The sequence below is a fragment of the Macaca nemestrina genome, chromosome 7, assembly GCF_043159975.1.
Source record: "Macaca nemestrina isolate mMacNem1 chromosome 7, mMacNem.hap1, whole genome shotgun sequence".
Lineage (NCBI taxonomy): Eukaryota > Metazoa > Chordata > Mammalia > Primates > Cercopithecidae > Macaca > Macaca nemestrina.
The window spans coordinates 2,278,862-2,295,475 of NC_092131.1; the positions used below are offsets into that span (position 1 = coordinate 2,278,862).

Here is a 16,614-nt window from a genome sequence, read left to right on the forward strand (position 1 = left end):
GCAGTCTTAAAGAAAAATTGTGTAGACGGCACAGAGTTCCCATACACCACATTTAGTCCCCGATTCCCCTGCGTTATTAACATCTTGTGTTAACTGGTCCACTCGTTACGGTTGATGAGCCCGTCTTGCCAAGTTGTTGGTAACAAAAGTCCACAGTTCACATTGAGGTTCCCTCTTGGCGCTGTGCCTTCTATGGGTTTTCACAAGTATGCAATACGTGAACCCACCAGAGCTGCAGTGTCCTGGAACCCTCCACTCCAGCCGCCCACCCTCCCTTTCCCCAGCCCTTGGTGGCCACTGACCTAATGCGATCTCCATAGTTTTGGCTTTTCCAGAAGGTGTATGCTTGGAGTCACACACACGATGTAGCCTTCTGGCCTCGTTGGTTTTTCCTGTTTGTGTGTGTTGGCTGTCACGGGTGTTTCCCCAGGTAGTTCTTACTGCCTTCCTTTGGTTTCCTTTGATGTCACTGTCCCCACCCCCACCCCCAGTCTTCTCTTAGTGCCTCTCTCAAGTCTGTTGGCTGTGCTGCGGTCTGTCCTGCCCATCGTCACAGCCCTCTGGGACTGCTTGCCTTCAGATGCACCTTTGTTCACAGGCCTCACTGCTCACGTCCCAGCCGTCCTGGGGGTTCTCCTCTGTGTTTGAATGCCCCTGTGCCCAGCCCTGGTGCCTTCTTAGGGTGGGAGGCCTTGCTGTTCTGCATGGAGTTGCAAGAGAGGTCAGGGGCCTCCAGCCCAGGGCTTGGAGGAGTGGGCTGGCGTCCTCACCGTCGGACTGCCTGCGAGGTTCTTGCATGGTGGGGCTTTGCTGCTCTGGTCCCAGGGATCTTCCTTTGGACGCCGGCTCTGGATGCCTGATCCAGCTCCAGGAGGTGTCCTTAGTGGCTTCTCAAAGCTACAGTGGGCCCACGAGTAATGTGCACGTCAGCTGTCTGGCAGGTTGTATTGACCAGTGACTTGTGTTTGATAACTTATGTGTCCATCTGAGTTTTGAATCACTTAAGACACATTCTTGGTCCTGTTTGTGCATCTGAGCGAGGGCAGGTCCTGTGCGGGGTCCCCACACCTGCCTCTTGAGCACAGCCCCCGGTGGTGCCTGCAGGCTCACTATTCACCAGGGGAGCCCCAGGTCTATGTTTCTGTCTCCCGGGAGGACTGCCTGCCTGGCGCCCGATAGGTGCTCAGGAAGTGCCCTTGGGATGGAGCACGAGTGCCACTGTGTCTTCTGTGCTGTGTGTGGGCAGCAGACCCACCATACGGTGGGCACCTGACTGGGCAGGCGGGTGTGTGGGGGTGCACGCTCTCTCCAGGATCAGATGGAAGTCCCCACCGTTTCTGGTTCCCCCAAACTGGCCCCACATTCCTTGCAGTCCCTTGTCCTGGTACTGGGTTCACAGAAGTCTCACTTGTGCCTGGGGCTGGGAGGCTGTGGTGAGGCCTGAGCGTGCTGCGCCTCGCTTCCATCCCACCTTTCCTTTCTGATCAAAGGTGGAGCTTATATTTGGAGGGGCAACTCCAGCTCCCTGGGGGTGCAGTCCTGCGGTCCTGCCCATTTGAAGGTAGGAGGGTAACCTGAGCTTGCCAGCCGCTCGACAGCATCCTTGACTCCTACTGCAGACATGCTCCTGGATCTCAGTGACCTGCTTCAGGTAGACAACCTCCGTCCTGCATCTTTCCCCACCTGGGGTTGTGACCGGGGTACACCAGGTGCCTCCATGCGTCTCAGTGGCCGGTCTGTGCTGCCTGCCCGGACAGGAAGTTTTGGTCTGTAGGATGAAGGGCCTTCATCACTTGGGGGTCACAGTCCAAGACTTGTGGGATTGTGGGTCTCCATGGCAGGAGGGCAGCTGCCAGTGCTGGGCATGGTTGGGTGTTAGCTAGGCCTGGGTGAACTGTGAACTTTTGTCCTACACAAAGGAGATTATTTTTAATTAAAAAAATTTTTTGTGAGTACCTAGTTTGGTATAGGAGATTATTTCTTTTGACCTTGCATTTTATTTATTTATGTATTGATGAGATGGAGTCTTGCTCTGTCACCCAGGCTGGAGTACAGTGGCGTGATCTCAGCTTACTGCAACCTCTGCCTCCCGGGCTCAAGTGATCCTCCGACCTCAGCCTCCCAAGTAGCTGGGACCACAGGTGCCTGCCACCATGTCTGACTATTTTGTATTTTTAGTAGAGACGGGGTCTTGCCATGTTGCCCAGGCTGGTCTTGAACTCCTGAGCTCAAACAATCCTCCCACCAAGGCCTCCCTAAGTGCTGGGATCACAGGCATGAACAACCATACCTGGCCTCTTGCATGCATTTTAAATTGTAGAAAAATCTTGTATTACACTCTATTTGGAGACACTCACTTTCTGGGTACCACAGAAAGCATTTTCAGTTACATCTCTCTTTCCACATGACTGAGGGGAAAGACCAACCCCAGGGACCCCTGTGCACACAGGACACAGGGCAGGGGCATCGAGGCTCTGCAGGGACAGTGCTGGGGGCTGCACCACAGCTCCTTGGTGACCATGCTGCTGCGGACTCAAAAAGAGAAATACCATTGAAAGCAGTTGTGACCACATGCAGAATTCATGTAGATTTCACTCCCCGAAAGGAGCTGTGTCCAGATCCAGGTGCCCTCCAGGGTTCTGGGCACCCATAGGCTGTGCTGCCACCTCTGGTCCTCGGGGGCTTGCCGCCCTTGACAGCAGCCCACAGTTAGGCTTCTGCCTGTGTCAGGTGACACCTGGGGTCCTTGTCCTCCCAGCTGTCTTTATAAATGGCAACTCAGAAGCTACTGCTGAAATATTTTGTGGTCAAGCTAAAAATACTCTGCTGGAATTGTGATAATCCAGCAAATCCACATTTCAGATGCTCTGTGCTCAGTTCAGGGCAAAACCACATGACCCCATTTCCAACCCCACGCCCAGGGAAGATGAGTGTGAGTGCCAGGGCCAGGCAGCTGCTCCGGAAGTGGTCAGGCTCCTGGGGACTCAGATGGTCCCATGGAGAACTCATGGAGTCTCCCTCTTGATCCCTGCCTTAGGGCAGACCCAGGTTGCTCACTGGCCTGGGCGTACAGCTCCTCAGACACCCATGAGGGCAGTCTGCAGGCAGAATCCACCTGCTGCCCAGCAAGAGAGTTGGGGGGGCAGCTGGCCATGCTGCACCCTGACCTCTGCCCTCAGGGAGCAGCCACTGTTAGACTGTTAGCAGGAGGATTTCCAATACACGGTCCTCATACATGTTAGCAACTCTGTAAACAACCGCATATGTTTAGGCTGGGCGTGGTGGCTCACACCTGTAATCCCAGCACTTTGGGAGGCTGAGGCAGGCAGATCACCTGAGGTCAGGAGTTCGAGACCAGCCTGGCCAACATGGTGAAACCCCGTCTCTACTAAAAATACAAAAATTAGCTGGGCATCATGGCAGATGCCTATAATCCCAGCTACTCAGGAGGCTGAGACAGGAGAATGGTGTGAACCCGGGAGGCAGAGCTTGCAGTGAGCCGAGATCGCGCCACTGCACTCCAACCTGGGCGATAGAGTGAGACTGTCTCAAAAACAGACAAACACACAAAAACAAAAAATCTGCATGCGTTTTGCACACATGACTTTTTAAATGTAAAGGCTTTTTAAATGCTTCCATTTAAAAATTCCCTTTGGAGATTCCTCACTTGCAGCATTCAGATATCATCGATCCCTGTGTCTCTGGGACACAAGGTTGAGGGTGTGGAGTTTGAGGTGGGCAGGCAGAGGCCGGCAGCAGATCTGGTTCTGCTGTGGCTTAAAGAGAGATGTGGGATCAGGACGGTCAAGTTGCAGGGGCCTGACGGGGACCCAGCACAGGGGCTGGGGTGCTCACACGTTACATGCATGAGTCACACCTAGACACACTGTATGCATGTGTACACACATGCATGTCTGCACACCGCATGCAGATGCACACACACACTACATGTGCTCACACGCCCCACAGTTTGGTGAGCAGACCCCAGGGATCCCTGGAACCCCCAGAAACTGTGAGGAGGAGAAATTCCTTCAGAAGGCGCACTCTGTGAGCCACCAACCCTTGTGATGGAGCTCTCAGGGATATAATGGAGAAGACGGAAGCTGCGCCCCACTGGGGTGGAAGGTGACCAGGGAGGAGCTGCTGTGGGGGCCCAGCCCTCCCAGCGGGCAGGGTCCCTGATCAGAAGTATCCCCAAAAAGCGCTGCCTCTGTCTCCTGCCTCTAGTGCAGACAGGCCCCTTTGTGTTCAGTCCCTTAGGTCTCCCAGTACCCCAGAGTCAGCAAGCACCTGGAAGTGCCACTGGCGTGCCAGGACAAGGGGACTTGTCTAAGGGCCCACGAGCCGGGCTCAGTCAGGCGAGGGAATTCTTCGGGGGAGGCTAGCGGCAGAGGGCCAGACTAGCCAAGCCTGTGAGGCCCAGGGGCCCCAGGGGCAAGCCTGGGATGAAGACAGCCAAGGGTGGGCAGGACTCTTGCAGGCTCCCGCAGGGACCAGGATTTTCCCACTCTGCACCTCATCCACACCTGCCAGCAGACATTGCTCAGCAGCATCCTCCCCCAGCCAGCAGGGCTCCCTAGGGGTACTCCGCCCATGGCAGGGCTGTGCACAGGGTCTGCACACTGGCTGGAGTCCTTGTTTTGCTGAGGACAAGCAGCAGTGCTCCCATCACTGCCAGCCCTCGGGGTTGCCCCTCTCAGTCTGGGCCTCACCTCCACTGCCCTATGGCAGGGAAGAGAGCAATGGGAGGTGGTCAAGGCAGGGGTGACAGGATCTGCGTGGATTTGGACCTAAGGTGGGAACAGTGCAGGGGGCAGGGGAGTCACTGAGGGACATAGATCTCAATCCCAGCAAGGGGACTGAGGCCAAGACCCCTGGGCCCATCGGAATCTGGGCTGGAGGGTGGCTGGTGGGAGCACATGTGGACAGGACAGGTTTTGTGTTCATGGGTGCACGGTTCTGAATGAAATGCAGTGTGCACCGTGTGATGACGCCCTGGGAGGGACCTTGCAGTCAGGTTTTCTTCTAAGCAGATGCCATCATTGGCGAGACAGCAGCGGGGCCTAAAGCAGTGGCCTAGAGGAAGAAGGCAGGGCCCTGGGAGCCCCAGCAGCCGAGGGAGGACAGCCAGGCTTTCGGGTGTAGGATGGCTGCTCCACAGGCCATTGGAGTCTTTAAAGACTGAACAATAGATGCATTTTAAGAGAAAAAAAGCAAACATTTCCTTAAATACCAATGTTGGTTTCTGGTTGTGCTCTCTCCATCTCAGGTGAACGTGTACGTGCTGGGAAAGACGTTTCTTCTCTTGGCCAGAGAGCTCTGCATCAATGCGCCGGCCATAGGTAGGCATCTGGGTGAGCTGCTGGGGTGTCCAGCAGGCTGCTGTAGGGACCAGCGTGCCAAATGTCCTTTGAGCAGGCCGGGCGCCGTGGCTCAAGCCTGTGATCCCAGCACTTTGGGAGGCCGAGGCGGGCGGATCACGAGGTCAGGAGATCGAGACCATCCTGCCTAACCCGGTGAAACCCCGTCTCTACTAAAAAAAAAAAAAAAGTGTCCTTTGAGCAGCGGAGGGAAATCCTGTCCAAGTACGGGACCCCCCAAAGTAAGAAATGTCTCTTAAAGCTGCTAGGAGCTCAGCAATGTGGGGCCTTATTTTCTAAGACAGAGTCTCGCTGTTGTCCAGGCTGGAGTGCAGTGGCATGTTCATAGCTCACTGCAGCCTCAAACTCCTGGGCTCAAGTGATCCTCCTGCCTTGGCCTCCCAAAGCACTGGGATTACAGGCATGAGACTGCACCTGGCCTGGGGCTTGCTTTCTGCTGCAAAACCAGAAGGCCCATTGTCAGTGCCTGTCAGGTGTGCAGGAAGGTGTAGACAGAGGGAAACACAAGCGCTGTGTGCTGGGAAAATCTTGTGTGGACAAGGTTTAAGGAACACACCTGGCACCAGGTGCCTCTGGACAGATGGGGACAGTGGGGCAGCTCCTGGATGTGCTTTCCAGCCACAGCCCTCTTTTGTGGTTTTTCTGCCACTTTTGTTCTGTGTTGAGTGCCCAGTGTTGTGCGAGTTTATGGAGCTCCTGTATGCCTTTCTTGATACATGTTAGGTGTAGGGTAAGTCGTGTTTCCCCCTCAAGGCAGCAGCAGAGTTCATGCATGCAGAATCTAACCTGGTGGAAAAGTCTAGAAGGAAAGGATCAGAACAGCACTCACTGCCTGATGGTTCTGACCTACCCTTTCTTTACCAAGCAGATGACTGCTTTCCACAGCCTGCTTAGAGCCCACTTTCTTATTTTGCCTGTCTGCATCTAGGAGCATACGTCCTTGGGGTAGAGAAGCACCAGGTGGGGCTGGGTCACCAACAGGACTGAGCAGCGTGGGCTGCAGCAGCAGAGGGATGCTGGCTGGGGCTCTACACTTGGCCCATGCCCTCTCCCAGGTGCCAAGAGGGGCCATCCCTCTTTTCAGGGGTCATACAGGTTTTCCAGAAAGCAGCTGCCTACGGGGTGTGCAGAGTGGGAGGACAGAGGCAAGGGGTGGGAGAGCTTGCTTCACCCTATAGTCCACTCCTGCAACAGGCTGTCCCGCAGAAGTGTCACAGCTAGTGACACTGTGTCCCCAGGGATCCAGAACGCTGGGCCCAGCAGAATGCTCCCCCCACAGTCCGTTCATAGGGTAGGACTCTGAGGTGCTAGTGATGCATTAGGACATAGAGACAACTAGGCACCTGGTATTTCCCAGGGTGGCCCGGAAGCCAGCCAGCGACCCAGGGGACGGATGGGCTTCACTGGGGTGCAGTTTGCTCCAGACCACGTAGCATGTTCAGCATGACAGCTTTTCTCCTCGGGATGGGAGCTGTTCTGTTGCATGAGAAAGAGAATACCCCACTGTACAACTGTAGTCATTTACTGACACACGAGTGTTATTTTAGGCAACCTTTATTACAGAAGTCCACTATTTTAAGTGACTTTTTGCCGATTTTAGATTTGAAGGGAAGGTTTCAAGTTAAGCTTGGAACCACTTAGAATCCAAGAGGTGGCAGGAACATCCAACCCCTCAAAGCAGGTGGCGTGGGTGCCACTGGGAGGGGATCTGGGGCCTGCCTTGTGCCCTCAATCTTCCTCCACCTGAGACGTGCACCCCAGTGTACCAGAGATGCCTATGACTCCAATCCCCGGGCTCTGGCTGTGTGGAAAAGGCCTCTACTTTACACAATCAAGTTTCAGCTGACTACATGTCAGAGAGAGACAAGGCTAAGAGCAGGTAGTACATTGACTTCCGCTCCGCTCACCTGCCGATCTGCTGCAGCCTCCCCGGGCACCTCAGGCGTAGAAGATGAGCTCAGGGATCTGCCCACCCTGGACCCCAGTCCCGTTGGTGCTATCCGAGGAGCACTGGAACTGGAAGGCCACCTTTCCGCACTGCACTTCCGTCATCCCCTCCTGCCCAAAGTAGCTGAGTTCGCTGCCATCCAGGACGGCACTGGCCGTGTAGAAGGTGTCTTGTTCAACCTGGACCGGGTGTTCAAACCAGACCGGGAAGGTGTTACTGGATCCGTCTGACATGAACTTGGTCAGGTTCTGAGCCAGAACCACCCCGAGCCGCTTGAGCTCAATCTTCACGCTGTACTCAGCCTTCCCAGAGCTGGACCCATACAGGCCCAGCCCTGCAATAAATACCCTTCTGTCCACTGCAAACTGGATGCTGTCACAGCGCCCGCGGTACCGCCACTGGTTGCTGCGGTAGGCAGAAGACTGGAATCGGTGGCACCTCTGCGGGGCGAGGCCCTTCCTCTTGGTCAGGGGGAAGTCCAGGCGGGGCTTGTTGGTGGCCGTGTACCACAGGAAGATGCTGTGGGTCTCCTCCAGAGTCAGGATGTCTGACTGGGCAGCGCCATTGGCAAACTCCTCTAGGGTCATGGTTGGAATTCGGACCAGATAGAGGGCTCGCCCCAAAACATGCCTCTTGTTTCGTGGGGTGACTGGCAGCCCCTGCCTCTTGCACTCTGCCTCGGCCCAGTTCAGGACGGCCTCGAAGACCACTGCCTCCTTGGTGTTGAGGGCCTCCCGAGTGACAATAATCTCCAGCGTCTGCCGGTCTATCTCACAGAAGCCTTCGGACCGTAGGGCCATCTCGGCCTGTGCATCGATGACCTCCCAGCAGCGCTGCGTCAGTTCAGGCTCCTCAAACAGCCGGCTCTGGGACAGCAAGACACAGGCGTTCTTGGCTTCCAAACTTGTCTCCAGAAAGTTGACACAAGCTTTTGCCAATGCTGGAACGATGTACTTCTTAGCAGCGTAGAGAGTGGCCAGCACCGTGTCAGCTTCCAGATCGATCTCATCACTGTACATGTACCTAGGCGAGGCAAGGCCCGCGTCAGGGGCTGGCTCCCAAGCACCTATTGCGGGGCTGGGCCTGGGAGGGTCGTCCATCAGCTCCTGTGTGCTCCCCCTCAGAAGCCACGGGAGGCCGCCTAGAACGGAACCACCCGTCCTTCCCCAGTACAGAGTGGACTTACTTTAACAGGATCAGAAAGGCTGCGGGCTCCACGTCGGGAATGTGAATTTCAGATTTGACTTCCGCCAGGTCCCCGTAGAACATGGCATAGAAGACGGAGCTTCCGACAGCCAGGACGTACTGGGAGGAGAAAGCGCCGCCGTCAGCCTGGCTGTCCCGCGGGCTGCGGGCAGCCACACGGCAGGCGGGGCACGCCTTCCGAGAGGGGAGGGGTCGCCGCTACCCACCTTGTGGGCGGGCACCGTCCTGGTCGCCCCCGGGGGCCCCACGACGAAGTGCACGTCGGCCATGAGCTCGTTGTTAAACATGAGCGCGTTCCTGCAAAGGCAGAGGCACGGGCTGGGGGCGCGGGCGCGGGCGCGCGCGGGTGCGCGGGCCGCGGGGGGCGGGCTCACCTCTCGCGCAGCGTGGGGCGGCAGCACCGCCAGCCGGGGCTTTCCGGGTGGTTGTTGCCGAGTGTGGGGGGCGCGGGCGCGGGCGGCGGGGGCGCGGGCGCGGGGGCGCTGGGCGGGCTGCGCGGCCCGGCCTTCCTGCCCACGGCGGCACCGGCGTTGCTGTTGGCGAGGTCCGCGGCCGCGGCGCTGGCGGGGGCGTAGAGCTCCGCCGCCATCTTCGCGGGCGGGGCGGCGGGGGCGGCCTCGGCGCCTGTGGACGCCGCGCCCCGCGCCCTCGCACCGCGCCGGGGCCTTGGGAGCGGCTCTGCAAGCAAAAGCAGGGAGGTCAGGCACTGAGCAACGCGGCCATGCAGGCAGGCCAGGGGCAGCAGCATGGGCGGCGGCGGCGCTGCGACCCGCGGGGTTGCCACCCGCTCCCTTGCCACCCCCGCCCCTGCGACCCTGCGACCCTGCCCGAGCCCAGCCTAGCGCAGCCCGGCCAGGCCCGGCCGCAGGGGGCGCCGTCCCGCCCGCCTGAGCCTGTACCCGCCGCGGCGCCGGCGCGTCACGCTGCGTCAGGGCCGCGCCCCGCGCGACGACGCTGCCGCGCGGCCCCGCCCCCAGGCCCGACAGCCTGGGAGCTGCTGGAGTTTCCGTGCCCTGCAACCGGCGCGAGACGCGCATTGTGCAGAGGCCACCGTGGAAGGCGGCTCCCGGCTCTGGCAGGCGGCTGCCCCCAGACCCGCAGTGCCATGCGCAGGTGCTTGCGCCCGTTCTTTAGTTAGCGATCTTTTGGTTAGGAACGCAGGTGGACCTGCTTGTTGGCCGTTTGCATTCCGGAGTCTGTGCCTCTGGCCGAGGCTTGTCGGATGGTCGTAGGGCTTCCTCGTTGGTTCGGATGCCTAGTGATTTAGCTTACTGCAGACGCCAGCAGCAAACGCTCGCGGAGAGCGCGGTCCACTCTGCTCTGAGGGCTTTCACGGGCAGGAGCTGCTATTTCCTCGCATTTTCCTCGAGGAAATGGGCACAGAGAGGTTAGTCGCGTGCTGAAGGTCACACAGCGGGCGGGTGGGCAAGTCAGGATCTGGCTCCAGGCCTGCAGCCTTGGAGCTTGGGCCCCAGGGCGCGCCCTGCCTCTGTGGCTCTGCCTGTGGATCGCAGTCGCAGGCTCGTTCCCTATGGGGCCTCTAGCCTCCCAGCCTGGAGCTAATCTTGGGAGGTGCGTGACAGTGGGCACTGGCTTTGCCGATGTGGAGACCAGACTCCAGAGACTGTGTCACCTGGCTTGGTCTGCGCAGCCGGTGCACGCCAAGCTCGCGTGCAGACGAAGCTCCAGAGTCCTGGCTGTCAGGAGAGTTCCTCCCCGAGGACACACATGCAACCTTCTGGACCTCCAGGCTTCAGACTTTCAAAACTCCCATATATAGGAAAGCCCCCAGGACGCAGCCAGCAGCTCGGGTCATGGGTGCACCCATCACAGCAGTCCTGGGCGAAACAGTGAATAGGAGCTCTGTGTCTCTGGTCGTTACAGTTGTAGTAAATGTTCCCTGTAGTAAGAGTCCCCTTCGGAAGATATTTGCCGTATTTTCAACAAAAGACTCTCCAGGATTAATGAGCGACTACAAGTCAGGAAGGAAAAGGCTGACAATCCAGGTTTTTTAAAAAACGGGCAAAGGACGTGAACAGACACTATGCAATGACCCAGAGTGCACACATCATCATTTCGCCTGGGAATGGGGCGCCCGAGCCCCCAGGCGGCTGAACTTGAGACTTGTCACGCCAGTGTTGGTGGAACACGGAGCAGCTAGAGGTCACCTGCTGCAGGTGGGCGTGTAACTCCGCAGGGCCAAGCAGGGCCAAGCCCTTTGGAAAGCCGTAGCACATGCATGAGGGTCCAGAAAGTCCCAAGAGAAAGTGTGTGGATGCACGTACCAAGGACACACCCAGAGAGGCCACAGCTGCGATTTCATAGTGTGGGACCACACTGGCAAAGACACACTGGCTGCTGTGGCCATGGTTTCTGTCCCAGCCATCTATTTCCATAGGAAAAGGTAACGGGCATAAGCAGTTTCCAGGAGAAATACAAATGGCCAGAGTGGAGACAGCCTACATGTCCATCAGCAACAGAAAGGATCAACACGTTGTAGTGGGTCCATTTGGGGAATGCAGTGAGAGGGAATAACTTACAGCAACACACAAGACCTGGGCGACAGCTGCCTCGGGGCTGGAGGGTGCCAGGATAGAACTGCTGAGCCGCCAGAGGTAGTCAGCGTCTTGATCTGCATGGTGGTGTTGAGTGTGTGAATAAAAATTCTCATCCTTAGAAGCCACCCTTTGCATTCTGATTTTTAAATATGTTACAGTGTAGGCCAGGCACGGTGGCTCACGCCTGTAATCCCACCACTCTGGGAGGCCAAGGTGGGCGGATCACCTGAGGCCAGGAGACCAGCCTGGCCAACATGGTGAAACCCCATCTCTACTAAAAATACAAAAATTAACTGGGTGTGGTGGGCATCTGTAATCCCAGCTACTTGGGAGGCCAAGGCAGGAGAATGGTTTGAACCAGGGAGTCGGAGGTCGCAGTGAACTGAGATCACACCACTGCACTCCAGCCTGGGTGACAGAGCCAGACTCTGTCGACCAGGCTGGTCTTAAACTCCTGGCCTCAAGTGATCCAACCGCCTAGGCCTCCCAAAGTGCTGGGATTACAGGTGTGAGCCACCACGCCCAGCCATCATTTTCTTTTTTGTTTGTGATAGTGGTCATCCTAATGGATATGAGGTAGTGTCATGTGGTTTTGATTTGCATGTCCCTGATAAATAATGATGTTGAGCATCTGCTCGTGCTTGTTGGCCATTTGCATGCCATGTTTGGAGAAATGTCTGTTCAAGGGCTTTGCCTCTTTTTTTGAGACAGTCTCGCTCTGTTGCCCAGGCTGTAGTGCAGTGGTGAGGGTGCACCGCAAAGTCTGCCTTCCAGGTTCAAGCGATTCTCGTGCCTCAGCCTCCCAAAGAGCTGGGATTACGAAAGAGCAATTTGCCCATTTTTAATCAGTTTTGTTCCTGAGTTGTAGGAGTTTTTTGTATATTCAGGATGGTAACCCCTTATGAGATAGATGGTTTGCACATATTCTCTTCCCTTCCCTAGGATATCATTTCTGTTAATGGATTCCTTTGCTGGGCAGAAACTTTTTAGTTTGAGGTTATCCAATTTGTCTATTTTTACTTTTGTTGCCCTTGTTCTTGGTGTCATGTTCGAGAAATCTTTGCCAAGACCAATGTCATCAAGTCTTTGCCTGTGTTTTCTTCTACGGGTTTTATAGTTTCAAGTCTGCGTTTGGGTCTTCAATTGGTTTTGAGTTAGTTTTTGTGTATGATGTAAGGTAAGGGCCTATCTTTATTTGCAAGTGGATATCCAGTTTTCCCAGCGCTGCTTATTGAAGAGACCATCCTTTCCCCATTGTGAAAGAAGTTCTTGTCACCCTTTTTGAAAGTCACCTGCCCGTCATTGTCATTTCTGACCCCGTTCTGTTCTGTCCTGTCCTGTCCTGTCCTGTTGGTCTGTAGGTCTGTCTTCATGTCAGCACCCTACTGGCTGTTGGACTTTTTAATTCTTTTCTTGACAGTGGTAATTTATTTGCTTCTTTTTCTTTGTTAATCCCTTTGCCTACTTTAAATAATTAATTTTGTTAATTTTAAATTTTCTGTTATTTGACTTAGTTCATTAATTTCATTGCTTCCTTTATTTATTTATTTTTGAGATGGAGTCTTGCTCTGTCGTCCAGGCTGGAGTGCAGTGGCGCCATCTCAGCTCATTGCAACCTCTGCCTCACAGGTTCAAGCGATTCTCCTGTCTCAGTCTCCGAGTAGCTGGGATTACAGGCGCATGCCACCGCGTCCAGCTAATTTTTTGTATTTTTTAGTAGAGATAGGGTTTCACTGTGTTGCCCAGGCTGGTTTCGAACTCCTGAGCTCAGGCAATCAAAGTGCTAGCCTCTTACAATCAAAGTACCTCGGCCTCCCAAAGTGCTAGGATTACAGGCATAAGCCATCACGCCTGGCCCATTGCTTTCTTAAATATACAAAGCGCTTAAGTTAATAAAGTTATCTAAAGGATTGTACTTTAATTTCTAATAGCGTTTGGAGGTGAGGGGACTACTTGTTTTTGCTCGTTTTTAGTTTTTTGGGTTTTTTTTACTTGGGATCAAGTGGCACATCCTGTGTGAAATGTATTGAGAGTTTCTTTGTTCTGTAATACCTGGTCATTTTCATAACTGTCCCACAGACACTGGAAAAGCATGATGACTCCATGGGGTACAGAATTTAGAACATCCTTGTCAGATTGAGCCTATAGTGATGTGTCTTATATTGTCCCTTAGTCTTTTTTTCCTAATCAGTCTGTCAAATTTCAGAGAGCCATGTTAAAATCTCCCCTTATTGTGGTTTCGAAGGTTGTTTCATTGCTTTTCCTTCATTTAATTCTTCCTCTGTCACTGTGCACCTGCAGATTCCAGGCTGCTTCACATAGTTTCCTTTGCATTATGAAATGCTCATGCCTGTCCTGTGCCACTCTGCCACTCCACGTTTGCCCACAGTGCCGCCGCTGCCCAGCGCCTCTCCTCCACCCTAGTCACTGACGGATTTGTCTTGAAAGCACGCTTTTTGCTTGTCTTTTTTGTTTTGAAACATGGTCTCAGTCACCTAGGCTAGAATGCAGTGGCACAGTCATGGCTCAATGCAGCCTCGACCTCCTGGACTCAAGCAATCCTGCCACCTCGGCCTTCCAAGTAGCTAGGAATGTAGGTATGAGCCACTCTGCCTGGCTTGTCTTGAATTTTTTTTTTTTTTTTGGAGATGGAGTCTCGCTTTGTCGCCTAGGCTGGAGTACAGTGGCACAATCTTGGCTCTTTGCAACCTCCACCTCCCAGGTTCAAGCAATTCTCCTGTCTCAGCCTCCTTAGTACCTGGGATGACTGCAGGGACATACCATGCCACGCCCAGCTAATTTTTGTACTTTACTTTAGTAGAGACGGGGTTTCACTGTATTGGCCAGGCTGGTCTTGAACTCCTGACCTCAGGTAATCCACCCTCCTTGGCCTCCCGAAGTGCTGGGATTACACGTGTGAGCCACCATGCCCAGCCGTCGATATATTTTCCAGTGTCTTTGAACTGAGTTTTCTATTTCAAGAATTAATGAGTGTCAAAGTCCCACCCCCATCAGTACATCTTTTTCTTTTTTTTTTTTTTTCTGTCACCCAGGCCTGAGTACAGTGGTACAATCACAGCTCACTACAGCCTCGACTTCCCGGGTTCGAGTGATCCCCTTGCTTCAACCTCCTCAGTAGCTGGGACTAGACCACACCCACTAATTTTTTTTTTTTTTTTGGAGGCAGAGTCTTGCTCTGTCGCCCAGACTGGAGTGCAGTGGCATGATCTTGGCTCACTGTAACCTCCACCTCCCAGGTTCAAGCAATTCTGGAGTCTCAGCCTTTCAAGTATCTGGGACTATAGGTGCCCGCCACCACACCTGGCTAATTTGTGTGTGTGTGTGTGTTGTATTTTAGTAGAGACAGGGTTTCACCATGTTGCCTAGGGTGGTCTGGAACTCCTAAGCTCAGGCAGTCCACCTGCCTTGGCCTCCCAAAATTCTGGGATTACAGGTGTGAGCCATCACACCCGGCCTCACACCCACTAATTTTTTGTTTGTTTGTTTCTTTGTTTTTTGAGACGGAGTCTCACTCTGTCATCCAGGCTGGAGTACAATGGTGTGATCTTGGCTCACTGCAATCTCCGCCTCCTGGGTTCAAGCGATTCTCCTGCCTCATCCTCCCAAGTAGGTGGGCCCAGCTCATTTTTTGTATTTTAGTTGAGACAGGGTTTCACCATGTTGCCCAGGGTGGTCTTGATCTCCTGAGCTCAGGCCATCCACCTGCCTCAATCTCCCAAAGTGCTGGGATCACAGGCGTGAACCACAGCACCCAGCCCCGGCCAAATTTTTTTTTTAAATTTTTGTATACAGTTCGTCTCAACATTGCCCAGTCTATAAGCATATCCTTTTTTTTTTTTTTTTTTTTGAGACAGAGCTTTGCTCTTGTTGCCCAAGCTGGAGTGCAATGGTGCCATCTCAGCTCACTGAAACCTCCACCTCCCTGGTTCAAGCAATTCTCCTGCCTCAGCCTCCTGAGTAGCTGGGACTAGAGGCATGTACCACCATGCCCTGCAAATTTTGTATTTTTAATAAAGACGGGGTTTCTCCATGTTGGTGAGGCCAGTCTCAAACTCCGGACCTCAGGTGATCTGCCCACCTTGGCCTCCCAAAGTGCTGGGATTATAGGCGTGAGCCACCACGCCCAGGTTATAACTGTATTTTTTATCATTCTTTTTATTTCTAGCTCCGATGATTTTATCTTATTGAAAATTATTAAAAATCTTAGCAATTATGTTATTTTAAATTATCTTGGTTTTTTTCTCTGAATAATATCTGTTTTAGCTGCCGAATCACCAAAAATCCTTTGTTTTTATCTGTAGTTGTGGGTGCGTAGTGGGTACGTATGTTTATGGGGCACATGAGGTGTTTGGATGCTGCCTGCAGTGTGTAACAATCACATCAGGGTAAATGCGGCATCTTTCACCTCAAGCATTCATCCTTCGTGTTACAGACACGCTCAGCTGGAAAGGGGGCCTGCATCATGAGTATGAAGGGATGCAAGTCATAGCCACCTGAGTCTGGTGGGACACAGCAGGGCCCTGTGGAGTCACATCACAGCCTCGTGCTCGGCGTAGGGGAGCGCTGCTTGGGTCCATGCAGTCGATCAGGGCCCGGGCTGTGCAGCACCCGGCCTGTCCTGCTCTAGGCACATCCCCTGCAGCACTGTGCCGTGCTGGCAGAGGTGCACAGCACCAGACCTCAGTGTGCACACACAGCCCCAGTGGCACTGCCATGCTGGTAGGGATGCCAGAAGTGGGTCCTCCTCTCACCCATGAGTGTCAGCTGATGCTGGCTGGCTGGCGACTTGTGTGCCCAACCTACGCCTGTCTTGCTCTAAGGGTCCCGGGACCGTTGTTGGGGGTGGTGCTGTTAGCATGGTCTGGAGGGAAGGCTGCTGGGTGTGAGCCCCTCTGTGCCCTGAGCAGGGCAGCCATGCAGTAGGGGCACGCTGCCTGGCCCCAGCGTGTCTGCAGCAGGCTGGTTGGCAGCAGGTGGCCAGTGGCTCTCCTGGGTTCAGTGCCATGACTGCTCCAGCTGAGGATCAGAGAGGCTTTGTCCAGGGGAGGGGGACTGGTGGGGGGCCTGGGTTCCTGGAAAGACAAGTGCAGGTCACCCCACCCCTGGGCTGTCTGGGCCACCTATGCACATGCTATGGCACATTGAGGCGGGCACTGAGACGCCGTGTCTGCTACAGACCCGTGCCTGTATATTCCGCGCTTTGCGCACCTACTGGAATTCGGAGAGAAGAACCACGAGGTGTCCATGACTGCCCTGAGGCTCCTACAGAGGATGAAGCGGGACTGGATGCACACAGGCCGGCGCCCCTCGGGCCTCTGCGGAGCAGGTACAGCGGGCCTTGCCCGTCTGGGGGATGGTGGCCTGGGTCCTGGCGTCACACTTTCCTGACGCCTGAGTGCTGGTGGGCTGTGCCAAATGTTTGCAGAGCACTGAGAGCTGCCTCCAGCCTTCCGTGGCTGACACTGGACTGGCCCACCAGGGTCCTCAGCCCTCCAGGACC

At 54.8% G+C, this 16,614-nt stretch overlaps 2 protein-coding genes across 8 annotated transcripts in view; one reads left to right on the forward strand and one right to left on the reverse strand.

The window, feature by feature from the left end:
- The window catches only part of LOC105489857 (BRF1 general transcription factor IIIB subunit), a 79,394-nt gene that overhangs the window by 39,510 nt on the left and 23,270 nt on the right, over positions 1-16,614 (forward strand). For 5 of the 7 annotated variants that reach the window (XR_011625451.1, XM_011755047.3, XM_071099463.1 and 2 more), the window contains 3 exons: positions 1,620-1,651; positions 5,270-5,342; positions 16,291-16,440. Coding sequence is in view for 6 of the 7 variants with exons in the window: in XM_011755047.3 (XP_011753349.2) it covers positions 1,620-1,651; positions 5,270-5,342; positions 16,291-16,440 (255 nt within the window). In the remaining variant the exon portion in view is untranslated. Of the gene's footprint in view, positions 1-1,619; positions 1,652-5,269; positions 5,343-9,540; positions 9,923-9,967; positions 11,035-16,290; positions 16,441-16,614 lie in introns of those variants that run through there. The other 2 variants (XM_011755050.2, XM_011755051.3) reach the window with 2 other exon arrangements.
- On the reverse strand, positions 6,918-9,462 carry LOC105489856 (BTB domain containing 6). Its single transcript, XM_011755046.3, has 4 exons — positions 8,910-9,462; positions 8,742-8,832; positions 8,516-8,634; positions 6,918-8,352 (listed from the first exon to the last, which is right to left on the reverse strand). Exons 1-4 carry the CDS (start codon positions 9,281-9,283, stop codon positions 7,320-7,322), a joined length of 1,617 nt encoding a protein of 538 aa, XP_011753348.2. The 5' UTR covers positions 9,284-9,462; the 3' UTR covers positions 6,918-7,319.

Excerpts from the sequence above, each read along its gene's own strand:
- LOC105489856 (XM_011755046.3), bottom strand. The coding sequence starts at position 9,283 with ATGCTGCTGCCCCTGGCCTGCCTGCATGGCCGCGTTGCTCAGTGCCTG. Across the intron at positions 8,635-8,741 it reads GGACGGTGCCCGCCCACAAG|TACGTCCTGGCTGTCGGAAG; the intron begins GTGGGTAGCGGC and ends TTCTCCTCCCAG. Across the intron at positions 8,353-8,515 it reads GCCTTTCTGATCCTGTTAAA|GTACATGTACAGTGATGAGA; the intron begins GTAAGTCCACTC and ends TGCCTCGCCTAG.